At 43.1% G+C, this 17,230-nt stretch overlaps 1 protein-coding gene across 5 annotated transcripts in view; it reads left to right on the top strand.

Moving 5' to 3' along the window:
- The window catches only part of CADPS (calcium dependent secretion activator), a 479,847-nt gene that overhangs the window by 402,165 nt on the left and 60,452 nt on the right, over nucleotides 1-17,230 (top strand). For 3 of the 5 annotated variants that reach the window (XM_081283087.1, XM_081283085.1, XM_081283084.1), the window contains 2 exons: nucleotides 3,213-3,287; nucleotides 4,202-4,285. In XM_081283087.1, the coding sequence (XP_081139213.1) occupies nucleotides 3,213-3,287; nucleotides 4,202-4,285 (159 nt within the window). Of the gene's footprint in view, nucleotides 1-1,993; nucleotides 2,009-3,212; nucleotides 3,288-4,201; nucleotides 4,286-17,230 lie in introns of all 5 variants that reach the window. The other 2 variants (XM_081283086.1, XM_081283083.1) reach the window with 1 other exon arrangement.

Raw genomic sequence — 17,230 nt, 5'->3', positions numbered from 1 at the left:
ATACCCTGGCCTACTATCTTCCCAAAGTAGATTTTACTTTAATTAAAATATAATTTGCATACAATAAAGTGTATAGATTTTAGATGAGTTTTGAGACGTGTGCCAACCCATGTAACCACCATGCTGACTAGGAGTGGTTGGACCTCAGTAATGACACTGTCACACAGCACTTGGAAGTTTCTAAACCAGATTCCCATATATGGCTTGGTGACTTGATTAGGTGAATCTGATTTCTACATTCATAGCAGTGATGATTCTAGTTCTGTAGCAGAGATAATAAAATAGACCCAGCAGTAATTGCCCTGTTCAAGTTTCCACTGGAAGTAAGAGACAGAATACTCAGATCAGGACACTTCTCAAGCAGGAAAATGAAAGGAAGGAAAGAAGGTAGGTTCATTATAACAGGAGAAAAGTGAAGAGCATAATATCTGTAAAGATCAAGTTTGGCATGGAAAAAAATCGAAGATAGGAGAGGTTCCCATAATCACAGTGTCCCCAACCTGCCTCCATATGAAAGGACTTGAGGTCCCCCCAGCTCCTGAACAGAAAGCATGATTCTCTTGGCTAAAAGAATGACATCATTAACTCCTCACACCAAGACCTGTAATCTTTCTCTTTGTATTTATCCCTTCAGCCAAGTTTCTCAAGAGAATATTTTGATTCTCAATGATGTTCTTTGCTTGGTTAGAAACCCCTCAGTTAGTATTTCATAATGTATCATTTTGCACACAGCTAGCTTCTCTGGCTTACTTTAAATCCCATAATTAATTTAATAAATGTGACTCATTTCTAGCAATGCAAAGAAAACCTAGCAGAGTGAAGCAGTCACATGGGGAAGGAAAGTCAAGATGTGATTCTGGATCTTATCTCAAAGACCTAAAAATGAATTTGGAGCCCCGTCAATATTCCTGAATTCTTTTGCTCCTGACATCTTTCTTTGTGTTTCTCGCACAGAATTCTGCAGATCAGTTTTCTGCATTTAGCTTCAGGTTTATGCTACTGACAAGTAAATCCTTTCTTGAATCTAGCAATCGAGCCACCTCAGTTCTGATTCACCAAGACTGTGCAAACAGGGTTTGGGATTTGGTTTTTCCTCTAATCAACTAAAACGAGGAGGAGGGTGATACATGATAAGATCCTCTCACCCCATCAGCTATTCAGTGACAAACGGAACAAATAATAACTTTTGAGCTGAAATTACGGTTGACAATATGTTTTCACATCTAGAACCTCACTAGGTCTTCAAAACAGACCTATGTGTTGAAGAACCTGAGTACCAGGAAAGGGTTTGGGCACTGTATTTTTTGAATAATAGGACAGACTGGCTAAGAATCTTTCTTCTTATATTTTTTTTTATTCTTGATAGGTTGGCACATACTGTACATGTTTACAGGGCACGTGGGGAATTTTGATAGGAATATACACCATGTAATGATCAAATCTGGGTATTTAACATAGCCCCTGCCTTAAGTGTGTGTGTGTGTGTGTGTGTGTGTGTGTGTGTGTGTGTGTGTGTGTGTGATGGGAACATTCAAAATCTTCTCTTCTATTTTGAAATACAGATCTAAAAATCTAGGTACAGTGTCTTCTCATTCCCATTCCAAAAATCATAAGAAGAGGGACTCCCTCCTCATATTGGTCCTAGGTCATGATATTATCTGTTTTGCTTTGTTTTTTACAGATAAGGAAACTGAGCTAGATTTTTGTAGGAAACGTGACTTCTCAACTTGGCACTGGGACTTTATCCAAGTCTTCCAATGACAAAAAGACTCACATATCTTTATTCATTCTCAGTGATTCTGACTGCCAGTTATTAGAATATCAAATCCCATTCCTATGGTTTATTATCTGTATGTTTTCATAGCTTCCTTTTTTTAATTTTGGATGGTTTATCTAATTATTTTTTATTTTTTCATATGTCCTTCTTGTCCTAATTTTCATTTGCATTGTTCCTTTGTTTTTTTTCTGTTCCTAATTAATCATCCTCTGAAAGTTTGCTAAAGAGTGGGTAAGTGTGTTTTCCTTTCCAAATAGCAATGTTTTGCATTGTTTCTTTTTTGTGTGTGTTAAGGAAAGACAGAATAATTGAAATGGATAGAAAATTGATCTAATAAATGTCAAGGAGCTGGCATCTCATATTTTGCATTGAAATCGCTTTTCCTTTTTCCCTGGCATGTATGGCAGATTTTTTTTGTTGTTATTTGTGTGGGGGTTTGTTTTCCCATTGCTATTTAAATTTAATCGACAGCCACAGTTAGAGAAATTGAAAAAATTCAGCCACTGTCTCAGAAGTTCTCGGTCTGGATCTGCCTAGGCTTGAATGGAGGAAATGGGTCACTTGCCATAGAGTTCACTGTTACGTTGCCAGGACACAGATTCCACATCTGTAGATAAAAGTGGGCAGCTCCGTGGCATGAACCCAAATCACCTGAAGGTTTCAGAACAATTTTTGCAAAACCAGTGTGTTGGTCAAATTCCCTTTGGATGGATCCAGTTCTATAAGCCACAATCTCCCCTGACCCCAGCAGTTTCCCAAAGATAATTTTCATCTCCTTTATTAGATTATTGTGGCATCTGGCTTTGGAAAATCCAGATCCACACACTGTCAGGCTGTTAAGCCACCCATGCACGTTATTGGTAAATCTGTGTGTGTGTGTGTCTACATATATCAGAGACATCTAAAGCCCTGGGTGAAATATAATGAGCCTGGTCATCTTTTAAAGAGTTTCAGATCTCTCTCCATTAAAGACTTGGAGTGAGAATCTTATAGATGCTCCTGGAACTATGGAAGTAAACTGGGTTTGCAGGCCAGGCTTTATTTATAAATTGTGTGGTCTAAAATTACCAGTGGCCAGGCTCAGGGGGCACACAGCTGTAAGACCAGGGGCTCAGGAGGCTGAGGCAGGAGGATCAAGAGGTCAAAGCCAGCCTCAGCAATTTAGACAGGCCTTAAGCAACTCCGTGAGACCCTATCTCTAAATAAAATACAAAATAGGTCTGGGGATGTGGTTCAGTGATTGAGTGCCTCTGGGTTTAATTCTCTATATAAATAAATAATTATTTTTATATATATTATTATATTACATACATTATATATACATATATACATATATATTATACATATATACACGTATATTATTATATATATATATATATTACAGTGGATGTTATGCCATCCCAAACATGCTAATTTTTTTTTCTGTGTTCCTTAGCATCAATACCATTCAAAAATAGACGAACTAATCGAAGAAACGGTTAAAGAAATGATAACACTCTTGGTGGCAAAGGTAATCAGCCTCTGGTGAAATGCTTCCTTATAATCAGGCTTTGTTCATAGCTTCATTTCCATTAAAATGTAGCACATTAAATAAATTTTAAAAAAAAAGTTGAACCGGAGATTTGTATCTCTCAGGAAACAAGATTGCACACCACCCAGCCGCAGCTCCAAATGATTTTCCGATGATTGCAAGCCGAGTGAAGATAAATTGATCAAGTGGCATATGTTAACTTAATAAGAATTTGTCCCCAAACGTTGCATGAGGTTATACGGGAAATGTTTGTTTTTTCAGCCCTGACAAAGTTAGATTTTTAAACACAGAAAGTTAAACGGTAATAAGGAATTCTGCCATCACGAAAACCCCTTTTTCTCTAGTTTCACATTCAGTGAGAGTCATAATAAAACATAAAAGTCAGATAAAGCTATTTCAGTCACCCTCATGAATTATAGAATTTTAACTAAGTAATACTGAATGGGAAGACATTTATATTTGCCAGTGCTAAACTTCTGTTTCCCCCAAATTACTGATAAAAGACAAATAAAAATAGATTGGATTAAATGTAGTGCTAATATGTAACGTAAAAACGGCTTTGCGCAGTTTTGGATTTTGAAAAGTGCATTTAATATTATCGCACGCTATGCGCAACGCAATAATATTTTGTCACTTTGCACTTCTGTAACCCTCTATATTTGCAATCACATAATAATGAAGAGAAAGCCGGATAAGTCAAATATTTCTGTGTAGAGGCAGAGCCTCTTCTTTTCTCCGAAGGTGGGAATCAAGTCATAGAATTCCCAAATGAGCCGAGGACTCAGCCCCAGTCTCTACGTGGTAGAAAAATATTGTTCTTTGTCATGAACAATTATGGTTTAAAATAATGATTTCTTTTTCTCTTCTGCTGTTTTTTTTTTTTTTTTTACTAGTTCGTTACTATCTTGGAAGGAGTCCTGGCAAAATTATCCAGATATGACGAAGGGACTTTGTTTTCTTCTTTTCTGTCATTTACCGTAAGTCAAGAGCTTCTTCCTTTCCTGGGTTTTGTTTTAGTTGGGGTTGGAGTTTGCAGGTGGGGTGCGGCTGTGCTTCTTATTTTGGGGGATGTCCATGTGTGTTAATTGAGATAAATTATTGATATGTAATATTAACATAAAGAGAATGATCAGGATGTTTCCTAATGGCAGGTAATCCAACATCATTGCTATTTCTTTTTCTTTTTTCTTTTTTTTTTTTATTTTTTTTATTTTGTTGTTGTTACCAGGGATTGTACCTGGGGGCACTGAGCCACTGAGCCACCTCCCCAGCCCTTTTTCATATTTTATTTAGAGATAGGGTCTCACTGAATTGCTTAAGGCCTCACTATATTGCTGAGACTGGCTTTGAATTCTCTACCCTCCTGCCTCGGCCTTCTGAGGTACTGGGATTACAGGTGTGTGCTACCACATCTGGCTCATTGTTGCTATTTCATTTGTGAGTGCACAATATGTGTATGAACACACACACACATCCCTCTATACGTCTGCATCCAAAGAGTTGCCCGACAACACCTGCCTTAGCTATCTCTGGCAAATCACTTTGTGTGGGCCACAGTTTCCTTACCTGTAAATGAGGAAAATTCCCTTTAGAGATTGTACTTGGAAGAGCTGAAGGTCTCACAGTGCTGCAAATAGTTTTATGTGGTCCTTCCCATATCAGGAATGCTTTCCTTGACTGGATTCATTTGCATGTGAACACCAAGAGGCTTCATGAAGCAGTCTGCCTTTCAGGATAGACCTGCCTGGGCTCACAGCCACGCGCTGCCTGACAGAGCCTCAGTGGTCTCTGCAGACGGGACATGTGTGTGCCGACTCTGGGTGGTTTCATGTATTCATACCTGCCCGGGACTGGGAACCATTTGCATTCACAACCTCTAGAGCAGATGACTAGGGCCTTTATAATGTCGAGAGGTTCCAATTCTGTGCCAGAATTGGGCTTAAGCAAATTTGAATAGAAAAGGCAACGTATGTCCTGTAGACAGGAGATCACTGGAGCAGGCCACTGGAAAGGCTGCTTCAGGGACCCAGTTCTCCACTCTTCCTGCTATCGGGCAGATAGTGCAGCTGCTTGTACCCCTCTCATTTTTGATAGCAGGATTTGGCTGGCTCTGAGATATTATAAGACAGACAATCAACTTAGGACCCCCTGTCTGTGAGTCTTTAATTCAGTCTGATTGTCAGAAGGATCTCCCAGATGGGTATTGAATGCAAGAAAAAGCCCATTACAAGGTAGTAGACAGCATATCACCATCTTTGGAAACTAACACCAATTCCATTACCAATATTAACCAACTGTGTGATCTTGAGCAAGTGTCTCACTCTCTCTGAGCCTGTCATCTGTAAGGGAGTAAGGGGAGGATAGGATCTATAGTCCCAGCTTATAATAGAGCTTATTAAATAGCAGCTATTATTAACAGCAGGTAACTAATATGGTTATTATAATATGCATATAACCTCCAAATATACCCTATTTTGCTCTTTCACCAGCCCATACTTTAATCTTCTAGGAATTAAAAAAAAAATGTTGGCAGAAAACAATTAAAAGTTTCTAGACAGCATCCAGTGACAAACTTATCTTGATGTGCAACCCTGACCTTCTCAGACATAAGGACTAGATTCAGTCCCAGGAGTGTGAGGACCCGATCCCTGGAGTTTATTGGTGAAGATGGGGTAGGACAGAGAGAGTGACAATAGAAATTCCATCCAATTTCATTCTGCAGAACCAACTTTAATGTGTCACAGCTAAAAGGAAACCTAGCCATCACACTCCTTTGACAAAGAAATGAAGGCCCCGGGAGGGGGAGTAATTTTTCTGAGGTCACACAGCAGTGGGCACAATGGGGACAGGAGCCCATGTCTCCTGCCAGCTTTCCCCCCTCCAGTGAACAGCTTCCTGGAGAGAGTGGGATTCAGCTGGCAATTGCCTGGCAATAGGAGGCAGATGGGCAAAAGAGTGGGGAAGATTCATAAAGAAGGATTCAGGGCACACGAGTGGGAAATATTAGACAATGTTTCATTTCTGGATGAAATCGTAGAAATGGAGAAAAGGGATCCAATAAATGCAACATTTGTGGAAAATGTCACCTTGATCCCTACCAGAGACATGGCTTTTTCTTGAATCTTCCTTTTGGGCAAATGTATTTACTGCCCTAAAATTGAACCCAGTGAAACCTGGAAAATTCCTCTGGTCTTTATGGTCCCCTCTGTCAATCCTCCAAGGGCCCCATCCTCATTTCAGACTTAGCAAGAGGACAGCTGGAAGGTGGTCCAGCAGCAGGGGGACGCAGGACAGTCTCCCGGGAGGTTTAGAGACAAAGACCCGGAGTGGCCTCTGCCGGAGTTCTCGGTCTCAAAGTCCCATCCCCTCCTCTCCCTTTCTCTGAGTCATTTTGCAGTCTCGCAGCCTGCCTAGCGAAGGCTCGGTAATGCCGAACACTTGGGTGCCTATTGCTGGGCCTGTAACTTCCCTTCTTAGTGACACTCCTCCCCCACACTTGGCCACCTCGGGGCCAAAAGCACCCACTTCTCATTTGCAGCCTATGTTCTCATCTCCTGCCAGGATTCCAGTATTAGAGAAGGCGAGCTGTGCTCAGAGGTGGCACATGGATTCTGAGCTCCTGCCCAAATTTCAGGGGGCCTTTCAAGGTTGCCCACAGCCCAGTTGGGTTGACTTCCCAGGAGCAGAGTGGAGGTCAGCAGGACGGGGGAAGAAGGAGCAGGTATCGCAGAAAGAATCTGAAACCCACGCAAGAACCAGCGAGGGGTCCTAGGACCCTGGACCAGCGCCGCAGAGACGCTGCGCACCTGCCCACCCACAGTGGGCATGATGCCCTTAATCTCGCTCCCATCTCTGATGCCATTCTTCAAGGATTACTGTGCACTTACCACGTCCCCACCTCAGCAGGCCTGCCAAGTATGAGCCATGTGCTCTGCCCCCCAGAAAGCTGACGCGCATCGACAAATATGCCACCCATTCCCCCTCTTTCTCCTGCTGAGCGCCTCCTTTCCTGGGCGGGCTTGATTTCATGGTCCAAGCCAGACATTTTGGAAAACGTCTGCAGTGGCACCGAGCAGGCAGGAATATTTATTTCTCGTCTCCATCTGCATTGCTTCCTCTCTTGGAGAGGAGTTGGGGGAGGAGGGAGGATGAGATGTGGCTTCCTCGTGCCAGCCCGAGAAGCGCCCAAGCGCACCCTCCTCTCCTCCCTCCGCAGTCTCGGCAGTGGTAGCAGTCTGGGATTTATGGAGGCAGGCGCCTCTCGAACTTTTCAAAGATCAGCCCAGTTGGAAGATGCGATTAGCAAGTATCCGCCCATTTCCGTTGAGTGCAAGATGTGCTTTTGTGTGGGAAGCTCGTTTGGAAAGGTCTGAGTCTTGTGGATAGCCTTGCGCTGTTCTTTTAGGAAGCCAAGAAGGGGGGCGAGCAGGTGCGCAGGTAGCTCTCCCAGAAAGTTCAAACGCTTTCCTCCGTCCTGGCCCAGGCATGAACCAATCAACCAGTTCTGGGATTCACTCACTCACTCACTCATTCATTCATTCATTCAATCAATCGATCATTCACCAGAACACCTTTGTGTCAGGTACCGTGCTAGGCGCTGGGCACAGAGCAATGGGCAGAAAAGATGTTCTCAGTCCTATTAGAGCTTGTATTTAGTAAAGGAGACAGGCAAAAGACAAGAAAAGGATCAAATGGAGGGAAGCATGGGCGAAGGATCTAAGCTGGAGGGCAAGAGAGAGTGGGAAGGGACATGACTTGGTTTAGGAGAATCGTCCAGTATCCCTCCTTTGAGGAGTCCTGAGCTTTAGGAGCCAACCATGGATAAAGAAAAAGGGAGAGGTAGGGTGGCACATGCCTGTAATTCCAGCAGCTCTGGAGGCTGAGGCAGGAGGATCACAATTCAAATCCAGCCTTAGCAAAAGTGAGATGCTAAGCAACTAAGTGAGACCCTGTCTCTAAATAAAATACAAAATAATGCTGAGATGTTGCCCAGTGGTCAGTGCCCCTGAGTTCAATCCCTGGTGTGCCAAAAAAGAGAGAGAGAAAGGGAGAATCTTCAAGAAAGAGCAGCAGCTGTGGCCTCCAGGAGGCAGGCAGGCAGGGAGCATTTTCACAGGATATTTTGCAGGTCACAAAGGGTGTTGGGGGTGGAGACCCCAGCAGAGAGGGCAAAGTTGAAAGACCCAAAAGCTATGATTTATTGAAGAGTTCCAGGGAGTCAAATGAAGACCTAGAGTAAGTCAAGAAAGACAGCCTGAAATAGGGAGACCCAGAAGGGAACCCAGCCCTGCCTCTTATTATGGAGCTGGGTGACCTGGAAGAAAGGACATCTCCTTGGCTTATGATTTCCTTCATGGATAGACGCTGACAGATTAGATGAGTTGGGAAGTCTAAAATAACTACAAGAGTACAGCTCCCATTGCTTAAGTACTTGCTAGGAGCCTGGCACACAGCTAAGTGCTTTAAATGTACATCTTCTGTGGAATCCTCAGAACAATTCCATTCCAACAGTGCTCCTTGGCAAAGAGGAAGCTGAGGCTCAGAGAGGCTAAGCCGCCCAGCTCCTTCCACTCAGCTGCGGAACTTCCTCCACAGAGGGATGAAGATGGAACAGCTGTGTTAGCTGTTCACAGCCCTTAGAAGTGAGCTAGGATCTCCCATCAAGCAAATCCATTCCAGGTGGTCACAAACATCACATAAAAGACACTCAGGACCCATTTTAGGACTGTCAGGAGACCAAAACCTACATTATAGCCAATCTTTATTTTTTTTTTGGGGGGGGGGGAGAGGTACCAGGGATTGAATCCAGGGGCACTCGACCACTGAGCCACACCCCCAGCCCTCTTTTGTATTTTATTTAGAGACAGGGTCTCACTGAGTTGCTTAGCACCTTGCTTTTGCTGAGGCTGGCTTTGAACTCACAATCCTCCTGCCTTAGCCTCCTGACCACTGGGATGACAGGCGTGTGCCACCGCACCTGGCTCAATCTTAAATCTCAAGTTCTCGTTCACCTTTTTTTCCCCTTTTGCCAGCATTAGAGATGCTTTGTCACTTAGGAATTTTAAAAAGTAGACCTGCTCCTCCTCACTAGAATCAGTAACAAAGGCTGGATTTGTTGTAAATCAACAGCATTGGCTGCTGAAGTCCAGAGACCTTGATGTCATACCTTCCAACAAGACTGTCACCTCCATCGATGTCAGCACAGGATCAAAGGAGTCCCCCTCTGTCCCCAGAACATGCTGATCAGGAAGCCTATGTGGGGTCGAGAGCAGCATGGGTGTTTTTCTCAGATGGTGTTTCACTGGGCTTTGTCTTTGGGGAGTGTCCAGAGTAGGAGATAAGGCTTTGTACAGTGTGGACTGGCAGTGGGTGACAAAGACAGAGAAGGGCTGGTCCACCCTCCAGAAATAACTTCATCAAATTATCAGCCACTGTATTCATGTTGTTCTGGTTGGTTGCTGGTCTATTTCAGACTGGAGGTGCCTGCCTGAGACACTGTACTCAACATTGCACTCATGGCTGGCATTTATGGGCTACTGTGCTAAGGGATGAACATGCATTTTCTCTCTTCAGTTTCAGCCACTCTGTGCAATAGGTTCCATAATGTTCCCCACTTTCCAGATGAGAGATGTTGAGTAATGCATCCGAAGTCACACAGCTACTAAGAAATTGACCCGATTATATTATTATATTGTATATATGTATGAGACCATCATAACCAATTTTTTGCTTATGTATATTTTTATTGGTGTATTATAATTGACCTAGTTGTTCAGCACCTCACCGTCTGAGTGAAATATTGTGTCTGTCTTATGTTTGCTTTGAAAGACATTCTGTTGTCTGCAAATTATAATAAAATTATAATACACCAATAAAAATATATATAAGCAAAAAAAAAAAGACTTCACCCTAAATGTTCTCCTCTATTATGGCTGGAATGATATTCCCCATAAATGCATGGAAACTCATAGATGTGGTCTATTAGTAACTCTTCCCTAGACGGTCCACTACCTGCTATCATTCCTCAGGGAAGGAATTATCTCTTTTTCAAATCTGACCATCAAAATTATTTTATAAGTAATTTATCCACCAGCCAGCCAGTTGTGCAATAACACCAAAGTAATGGACTCACAATATTCTCCACTTCCTTCAGCCCTTTCACCAATCTTCTGTTTTATATTAGCCCGTTGGCCCATGCATGTTTAATGAGTGCCTACTATTTGCTAGATACGGGGGGCTTAGCAATAAATAAGGGAGACAATGCCTCTTATTTACATTTGAGAGAGAGAGAGAGCTGTTTCCAACAAGATTTGTAAGTGTGATGATATTCGAGAGACAGAGAGAAGTAGCCATTGCAATGGGAATGTAGACCAAAAGGGACCCAATCTCATCTGGGAGGCCACTGAAGGAAATGGCATGGAAGCCGAGACCCACAGGATCAGTAGAATTTTGCCTATCAAAGAAGGAAACTCAAGAGTATCCCAAGGGACCAAAGCCTAGAGAAGAAAGGGAAGGCCTAGTACATTCTGGGAACTCAAAGTGCCTTGGGACCCAAGAACAGGCCACAGCAGAAGGGAAATGTCAGCCATGAGGTTCAAGAGCTACGCGGGACCCTGCTCAGGAAGGAGCTTGCCTATGGTGTGGGATTGAAGGGATTCAAGCAGTAATATTACCAAAATTGATTCCACTGGAGAAGTTCTGAGAGGTCACAGAGAAACTCGCTCCCCAGGATAAGCCAGGACCAGCTTGTGGTCTTCTGATGCTGAAGCTATGAGCCACCATTGGAAGGTGGCTGGGGAGTCACCATGTTTTTCTTCTAATACACTCTGTTCACGGTGGACCCACCAAAACCCCATGCTCTAGAAAGTAGAGCCATCCAACACTGATCTCCAGTGTCTGGTAGTGATTTCTTTCATCGGCCACTCTCCAGTGTTGTAGGATTTGACATTCACTTTGGGTCTGTGACAGATCGTTTTATCACCTAATAGGACACCCTCATTTCCAGTGGCTTCCTTGAAAATGCACTTGACAATTATCACACCTGCTGTCCAGAGCCACCCCGCAGGAACCTCCCCGAAGAAAAAGATACACATCCAAAGTTGACCATTCCCTTCATACTCTTTTGCAGACAACAGAATGTCTTTCAAAGCAAACATAAGATAGACACAGTATTTCACTCAGACGGTGAGGTGCTGAACAACCAGGTCACAGAAGTGCCAGCCATGAGAGAAAGACCTAATGAAGACCTACGTCACTTCAAACAGGCAATAATTGTTGCGAAATTAAAAGTTAGAGATTCTGCCCTGATTCTGACCCACAGGCAGTGGGAAGCTTATCACCATAAAGTTAGAGAGAGAAAGAGGCGGGGGCAGGGGAGGTGAGTAATAGTGAAAACCAGACCTTTGGAAAGGTGAGCAGGTAACTAGCCATTTCAGAGCCTCAGTTTCCTCATCTGTCAAGTGGGAATGCTGCTACTTCTGAGCCATTAGGATCGATGGACACTATAGGCCTTGCATGACATCAAATAGTAATGAGCATTCAATGCATGTTTATTGAGTGCCTACTATGTGCTCTAAACTGGGGGCTTAGTAATAAACGTTATGTGCTACAGTTAGAATTCAAAAAGAAAACAGTAGCTGTTCTGTAAAGAGCCATTCTAAACCTGACCATTAAGTTTCTCAAAACTATAAGAGAGTTACATAACCCATCATAACCCCATGCTCTTTTTCTTTTCTGTTTTTTTTTTTTTTTTTTGAACCCAGGGTCACTTAACCACTGAGCCACATCCCCAGCCCTTTTTATTTTATTTAGAATCAGGGTCTCGATAAGTTTCTTAGGGCCTCCCTAAGTTGCTGAGGCTGGCTTTGAACTCGTGATCCTCCTGCCTCAGCCTCCCGAGCTGCTGGAATGACAGGCATGTGCCATCATACCCAGCTACTCCATGCTTTTAATGAAGCACGTTCTCAACTGTTTAGCTTTAACATACCAGTTGTTTCTCCTATAAATAAATCCTATGCCTTACTCTCCGTAATGATAACAACCCAAATCATTATGACTTTTACATTTCAGCATATTCTTATATTCAGAATTTTGATGGATCAAAGAAAGATATTTTCCATTATGGTTAGTGTAGTGTTAGCAGTTTGAGTCTCATTTAAAATTTTCAAGAATTTTTCATTCATACCTCATTTCTAGAATCCTTCTTTATTCATCAAACTATTGGCTAGGGCTGGGGATGTGGTTTAGTGGAGAGGTGTTTTCCTAGTAAGCAAAGGGTCCTGGGTTTGATTCCTCCAAACCAAAAAATATATTGTATATTTTGGCTTAACCAGAATTGTATATCCCATGCTGTAAGTATAATTCTGGGGTAAATTAGGTTTATACCATGATGCCCTGAGGTTTTTCAATTTATCCAATTTTGCCCCTTTCTGAAGTATAATCTTGGACAGATTAGTTAACCTCTGACCCTCATTTAGTGATTTGTAAAATGGGGATAATGAGATACACATTATGTATTATGCTTAGAATTAAAAGATAAAATACTGCCAGGCACGGCAGCACAAGCCTGTCATCCCAGTGGCTCAGGAGGCTGAGACAGGAGAACAGCAAGTTCAAAGCCAGCCTCAGCAACTTAGCAAGGCCCTAAGCAATTCACCAAGACCTTGTCTCTTAATAAAAAATAAAAAGGGCTAGGGATTGGCTCAGTGGTTAAGTGCCCCTGGGTTCAATCCCTGGTACCAAAAAATAAAATAAAGTACTATGTACGTGGAATGGGATAAGCATTCAATACTTGCTAGATACGGTTATGGAAGCTAACAGTGTAGTTTTTATCACTAGGTAGTAAATATTAGAATCAGTTAGCCAATCAACCTCCATGTTCCCGATGAATGCCATAGGTAAATTACTGAATCAGGAGGGGTAGAGAGAGGAAGATCTTTAAAAAAATTAAAAACTATCTGGGTTGTCTAGAGGGTACTATCTAGGGCTCATACATGAGAAAGAACCTTGGAGATTTCCTGGTGAGTGTTCCAGTGGTGCCAGGTTCCTGCCTGCTGATGAGATCCCATTCTCGCTTCTTGTCTCTGCATGTGTGATGTCACATTGTTAACCTAAAATTTACCATGTGGAGAGTAGTTGCCCCATGGAAATTAGGAAATAGTACCAAACAGGGCTTGAATGGTGTGTGAGTGTGTGTGTGTACATGTGCCCCTTACACCATTATTCCATTGAGTACTTCCAAAGCATAGGACGTGTACTAACTAGCCCTAAGGCCATATCGATGTCAGATGCTACAAAAACTCAGCACGTCATAACACCAGCCACATTGTGAGAGGGTTATTCCCTATGGATTCTTTTCATCTTTATCAAATAGAAGGATTCCATTTAGTATTTCACCCTTCCCTAAAATTTCCAAATTTTTGTGTGTGTCAGAGAGAGAGAGAGAGAGAGAGAGAGAAAGAGAGACCCCTCAGCTTGGCATCCTCAGGAGGCAGCCATGTCTAGCTAGAACTTAGTAACTTTATTTAGATAGTATTTATTTTTACCCTTAATTTCTCTTATTAAGTGAGATAACTGATCTTCCATTTATAGTAGTAATATAAGAAGACTATTAAAGAAAGATGCTACAGATGGCTCATGGGCCGTGGCCAAAACCAAGAAGGTGGTGTTGACGCGGGAAGTTTGGGGAAGCTCAGAGACTTTCTCTCCACCCCCATTTTGCAGATGTGGAAACTGAGACCAGAGGAGGAAAATGACCTGCACGTTTGGTTCCGGAACATTGGGCTTCTAGCTCATCTATGTGTTCCTCTTTTTCACTCTTTACCCAAGAGGAGGAAAATAGGAGAAAACTCTCCTCTGTGTAACAGAACTGGGCTGACCATGACCAATAATTGCCCTTGACAGTGACGATGTAAATTATTTCTACCTTCAAATTCAGTCTGAGACAGCCTGGGGGCTGAGGGAGGGCGTCAGGTGTGACAAGTGACCCCTTCATGCAGAAATGTTACTCTTTGGTAACAACGATGGAGTCTCACCTGCTCAGCACGAAGGCCAAGCAGGAGCCGGGATGTGAGCATACTATGGCCCCCGTCCCCTGAGAGCTTACCATGTATTGGACTTCTTAGTGTTGAGAGACGTTCAAGAGGCAAAGCAAGACCGGGAAAATGCCAGAGGCAGGCAAGGGCTCCCACTTCCAATCAACAACAACAACAACAAAAAGCCTTCATGCTTGATTGAAGTTTTTACAAAATTAATATCTTCCAATTTGCTCTTCTGAGCTTCTTCTAAAATAACATCAGGTCCTAGACATAGACAAAATGGGACAGCCATACAGCACGGCCCTTGAGAGGGCCAACCTGGAGGCCAAGGGACCCCTGTTCAAATGCCAGCTCCATGATGCCATTAGCTGTGGGTCTTTTATGTAGTCACTTAACCTCTCTGATCCTCCGTTTCCTCATCTGTAAATGATGATGATCATCATCGTGCCCACCATTGCCAGGGTTAATCACTTATAAATCACTTAGCCTTCAGCTAGGCAAAGAATAAGCGTGCAAGTGTTGTCTAGTCTTGGCAGCGTTCAGAGGGCGGGTTTGGAGGAGCCCTTGAGACTTGGGGAGGAAAATCCTCTCTGGGAATGAAGGATTGGGACAGAAATGAGGAAAACTGGAAGAAAAACAGGTCTACTTGAATCGGGCATCTGTTCCGAAGCCCTGGGGGGGAAGAGAGATGAGAACATACACTTCCTGGATCTCGTCTCCGCGCACAGTACCCTGAGCAACAGGAGATGAGAACAATCCTCTTGGTTAATGAGGCTGCGGCTCCTAATGGGCGCATGGAACAGAATGCTTTTGCTTAATAGAGATCTTTTCCCTGCCTCTTGCCCAACTCCCTGGCAGCGCCGGCAGCCCCTTTGTTTAATGAAAGGTAGAGACTTTGGGAAGTATGGTGGGATGGGCTGAAGGAGGCATTACTACCCTTATTATTATGCTAATAGTTTAATCACAATCAATATTTATGAACATGCACAGAAACTGTGCAGTCCCTCGGCAGCCCTGCCACCGGGGTTTTATGTCCTCCCTCGTCTAAGGACATTTTGTAGGGAAGCCTGGGATCTCTTCTACAATCCCCTGGCCTCTCCCAAGTTCTGCCGTGGTTCTCAGAGGTCACTTCAGATTATTCATCAGGGTTGCATCATTATTGATGAGGTTTTATTTGTGCTAGGTGGATATTTAAATACCTTTTGGTTTTTGAAGTATTTTGAAGTCTGTCTGATTTGAACCTTTAAATTCTGGTCAATTATCATGTAGAAAAGATAGTAGTGGCCAGGGGCAGTGGCGCACCCCTATAATCCCAGCAGCTCCAGAGGCTAAGGCAAGAGGATCGCAAGTTCAAAGCCAGCCTCAGCAAAAGCAAGGCCCTAAGCAACTCAGTGAGACCCTGTCCCTAAATAAAATACAAAGTAGGGCTGGGGATGGGGCTCAGTGGTCGAGTGCTCCTGAGTTCAATCCCCAGTAGCCGCCCCCCCCCAAAAAAAAAGAATTGAATAAGATAGGGGCTGGGGGCGTAGCTCTGTGGTGAGCATTTGCCTGATGTGTATAAGGCCCTGGGTTTGATCCCCAGCACCACAAAAAAAAAAAAAAAATGGAATTGAATATGACAGTGGATATTAGGCATTCAGTTATTGGTAAAATACATCCATGCTTTTATATGTGACTAGCTATCAGATAGAAAGGATTTAATTCAACATTATTTATAAGAAAACCACAGTTAATTGCTCTTCCCAAGGACACAGCCAGTAATTCAAAGGTCAGGAGTAAGGGTGGAGACTTGACCTATGTTCTCTTTTCAGTCTCTAAAATTGTTTTCCCATTTTAGGCTATTTAGGGATATTGCCTAAAAATTATTTTTTAAAAAAAATAATGTTTCTTTTCTTTCAATTGCGATTCAAATTTCAAAAGCCATGGTTCATTTTTCTGAACTGTGAGGTACTCAGGAGAAATTTGGGGTGTCACAGTTCCCATGTCAACAATTAGAAAGTCCAGCCCTCTTAAAAAAGAAAGAGAGAGAGAGAGAAATGGCCTTATGGTTTGTACATCTATTTAGTGCTCGTGTTTTGTTTTGTTCTTTTAACTTTTTTTTCTTTGTTTTTGGTACCAGGGATTGAACCCAAGGACACTTAACCACTAAGCCACATCCCCAGCCTTTTATTATATATATATATATATTTTTTTTTTAATTCTATTTATTTATTTTTTTAAGAGACAGGATCTTGCTAAGTTGCTTAGGGCCTTGGTAAATGCTGTGGCTGACTTTGCGATCCTCCTGCCTCAGCCTCCCCAGCCACTGGGATTACTGGCGTGCACTCAGCTCCATCTGAACTATTTTCAAGTGTATAATTCGGTGACATTAAGTACATTCTCAATGTCATACAGCCATCACCACTATCCATCCCAGAGCCCTTTTCCTCCTGCAGTACCAAGCTCTGTGCCCATTTATACAGTGTTTGATTCCATGCTTTCAAGGACACAGTCCTCCACGAGTGGCCGACAGCGAGGATATGGCAGTCCCTCTGGTGGCTGAGTTCCACGTCCCCATTATACTGTTTTTGATCCATATTTGTTTCAAGGGTTCTGTTTCTCTCCAGTCCTCAACATTGGAAGGGGCTTCCACTGCAGTTGTCACTTGGCCCCAGGCAGGAGCCACTGAGGTTTGCACAACTGCTCACCCGCACACACAGTCCCAGTACATCCCGCCCACTCGCACATTCTGCTCACCCAAGCAGTCGGTCCCTCCGTTGGCACTTAGAATGTATTCATCTTCCCAAGATGCACTCAGAGCCTCCAGGCTGGGGTGGGGGGTGGGGGTGTCAGGTTTCTCTTTTGCCTACAGAGGATGCATCTCCAGACCAGGAATCCATCCTCAGA

The sequence above is a fragment of the Spermophilus citellus genome, assembly GCF_964194105.1.
Source record: "Spermophilus citellus genome assembly, chromosome: 3".
In the NCBI taxonomy this organism is placed as follows: Eukaryota; Metazoa; Chordata; class Mammalia; order Rodentia; family Sciuridae; genus Spermophilus; species Spermophilus citellus.
Note: the sequence above shows the minus strand (reverse complement) of the source record. Positions and strands in the feature narration are given on the sequence as shown.